This window comes from Lolium rigidum, chromosome 7 (genome assembly GCF_022539505.1).
Source record: "Lolium rigidum isolate FL_2022 chromosome 7, APGP_CSIRO_Lrig_0.1, whole genome shotgun sequence".
Lineage (NCBI taxonomy): Eukaryota > Viridiplantae > Streptophyta > Magnoliopsida > Poales > Poaceae > Lolium > Lolium rigidum.
The window spans coordinates 52,671,989-52,674,744 of record NC_061514.1 but is presented as its reverse complement, the minus strand read 5'-3'; the positions used below and the strand labels follow the sequence as shown (position 1 = coordinate 52,674,744).

At 40.2% G+C, this 2,756-nt stretch overlaps 1 protein-coding gene across 1 annotated transcript; it reads right to left on the bottom strand.

Annotated features, from left to right (window-relative positions):
• Positions 1 to 1,065: 1,065 nt before the first annotated feature.
• Positions 1,066 to 2,422, bottom strand: LOC124671357 (CCR4-NOT transcription complex subunit 9-like). The gene is made up of 5 exons (XM_047207737.1): positions 2,402 to 2,422; positions 2,128 to 2,223; positions 1,716 to 1,906; positions 1,561 to 1,630; positions 1,066 to 1,436 (listed from the first exon to the last, which is right to left on the bottom strand). Exons 1-5 carry the CDS (start codon positions 2,420 to 2,422, stop codon positions 1,314 to 1,316), a joined length of 501 nt encoding a protein of 166 aa, XP_047063693.1. The 3' UTR covers positions 1,066 to 1,313.
• Positions 2,423 to 2,756: the final 334 nt, after the last annotated feature.

Genomic DNA, 2,756 nt, shown 5'->3' with positions numbered 1-2,756 from the left:
TGAGTAGTAACATTTGGATTGACAAATGCATCAACAATCTTCCTGAACTTGATGAACAAGATTTTCATGCGCTATTTGGACAAGTTTGTGATATTATTCATATATAATATTCTGATATATTTCAAGGACAAAGTTGAACTTGCAAATCATTTGAAGATAGTTTTGCATATCCTAAGGTGTGAACTAAACAAAGTTGAATCAGTTTTGGAGTGGAAAGCACCCAAGGATGCAAAGGAAATTATAAGTTTCTTAGGTTTGGATGGTTACTATCGGAGATTCATGAAAATTTTCCAAGATCGTGATCCAAAATCGTGTAGTTTCCAACTCATGCATGTAGGATTGTGGATGACATGTAATTCCAGTCCTATGTTTTTTCCTATTCTCACTTCTGGAAAAAAAGTCTTATGAATCAAATGATCATTAATTGGATTGTAGAATTCCTCTATTTTTTCATAAGGAACCTAAACCAAAGGAAAAATTCCTCCGTCTTTCCTATGCCTGGCTTAGGATGACAGCAAGGGCACCAGACCATGAGCTCTCTCTAATCGACTGTTGGCGCCAAGCAAGACACGACACGGCCACACCGCTTCGCAAAGGCCTTGCTTCTACCACCCTACTCATCCCTTGGATGATCTAGAAGCACAGAAACGCTTGCGTCTTTGAGGGATCCCAGCCCTCCATACAAGTCCCCACACATAACATCATGGAAGATATCATACATTGGGCTCGAGCAGGTGCCCAATGGTTAAGGGTAGTTCTGCCACCCACTTGGGATGTGCACTGATGTTTAGAATTCCAAACTTGTAATCTGTCTCTTAGGAGGACGTAAACCAAACTATCTTTTCAATGGAATGAAGCGCAAAGAACGTTTTCTCGGAAAAAAATCTTCATTTTCGAGCTGTAACACTTTGCAAAAGCTTTCAACATAAAAACTGAGCCAAACGAGGGTCTTTCTTCTAAAACTGTGTGGGAGTGCCTCACATAATATGCGCTTTTCCAATTCAGGAAAACAATGTGTTCACAGTTTCAGTTTAGACGATGAACTTCAATAGCAACAGGCCAACATCAGTCCTGGTGCAAGACCAGATGAAAGTAGCAACTTGCTTTGCATGTGTTCACAGTATTACACGATAAGCAAACCAGCTTAGCTGCTAAAGATGCTACGACACAGCACAACACAACATTTCCTTTTCTTGGAAGGTTGAGACTACACGATACAACCTTCTTCTAGACACCCGAGGGAAGATATCTTCCCCTGCTTGCAATTCACAAGAGAATGTATTATTGTTGTACACTACAGCACCTAAACTGGATTATATCCCCATCATGTGATCCAGACCTGGCTGGGGAGGACCTCCCATGCCAGGTCCTCCCATGCCACCCACTGTCACATTATGCAGCAGTTGTTGGAGCCAGCGCCTTGTCGCAGGGTCATCCTTGGTTTGAGAAAAATAAGTGCAGTTAGTATCTGATCCTTAACTTCGATTTATACACATCAATTCATTTGCGATGAATGAAGTCATGACTGGTAATGACAGATAGGTTGATAGCATGACTCACCCTAAGAGAGATATTGAATGTCCCGTCTTTCAGCATGTCTGGGAGGCAATTGTGCAGTGCAACACAGGCCCTGCAGGTAAATGAGGAGGATGAAAATTAGCCCATGGGGAGATATATGTAAATTCATTCTGTAACATACGAATGACAGCACAAACCTGGGATTATCTGACAGCCTGAGGTAGCATCGGATAATGTGCTTGAGCAACCTTGTGGAAGGCTGATCAGCAAGCGATATTACCATGTTTCCTAAAACGCTGCCGACAGCGTAGAAACGCTCAGCGGTAGCACAGACGTAACGCAGTCCAATATCATCCAGCAGAATCTTTTGGACAATGAAGGTAGCGACCTGTTTACACATTTAAATAATTATAGCAAAAATTGTAATCCCAGCCTCAACTTTGAACTCAACCAAAACAAAAAACTTAAGCACCCTCAAAGCTCATATGCAATTACATTTAAATAATTATTTTTTTTCGAAAAGAAGCAGCAATTTGATCTTTGCTAGAGCTAAACAGAAAAGAAATATTGTGATAATTTAAATGAGGATTGAGATGGCTGGCTACATACGGTTTTTGACAGCTCACTGCCCATCTCCATGGTACGCAAGCACAGAGGAATTATTTCAGTTTGCAGCAGAAAACCGATAACTTCAGTATCATCAACCTGCATGCATCAGATGGTAAATAAGCTTCATTCCCATTAACAGAATTAGTTTGTGTCAAGACATGCAGTTTATTTATTCCAAACACAACATGAGAACATTGCTTGTTTATAGCTATAGAATTGATTATCTCATTGTTAAACACAAAGTAACAAGGATGCATCATGTATCCCTTGCGACCTTACTAGATTCATCATTCATGCCAGGGTATTGAAATAACAACATGGATCTTCATTGGTGGTGTATTGCAGAATTAGAAAAATGGCCATGTGTCAGGATCCCGGTGGATCCTTGACGAACTGGATCACGAAAAGGAAAGATTTGGGGAAATCGAAAATAGATAATTTGCTGAAAATAAAATAAGGTAAATTGCAGAAATAAAAGATAAATTTAGGGTTCATATTTCTTGATTGATTGCAAGGGGATACAAGGGTAGGCTTATATAGACCTAACCAACTACAACATGACAACATAGGTGGAATACCGATACTACCCTTACAGCTAATAACCCACTATTCCATACCCATACTAGTCC

What these genes read in the sequence shown, in the direction of transcription:
- LOC124671357 (XM_047207737.1), bottom strand. Translation starts at nt 2,422, where the DNA reads ATGAATGATGAATCTAGTAAG. An exon ending in AGGCTGTCAGATAATCCCAG is followed by an intron (nt 1,631 to 1,715) that starts GTTTGTGCTGTC and finishes ATTTACCTGCAG; the next exon opens with GGCCTGTGTTGCACTGCACA. An exon ending in CATTCAATATCTCTCTTAGG is followed by an intron (nt 1,437 to 1,560) that starts GTGAGTCATGCT and finishes TCTCAAACCAAG; the next exon opens with GATGACCCTGCGACAAGGCG.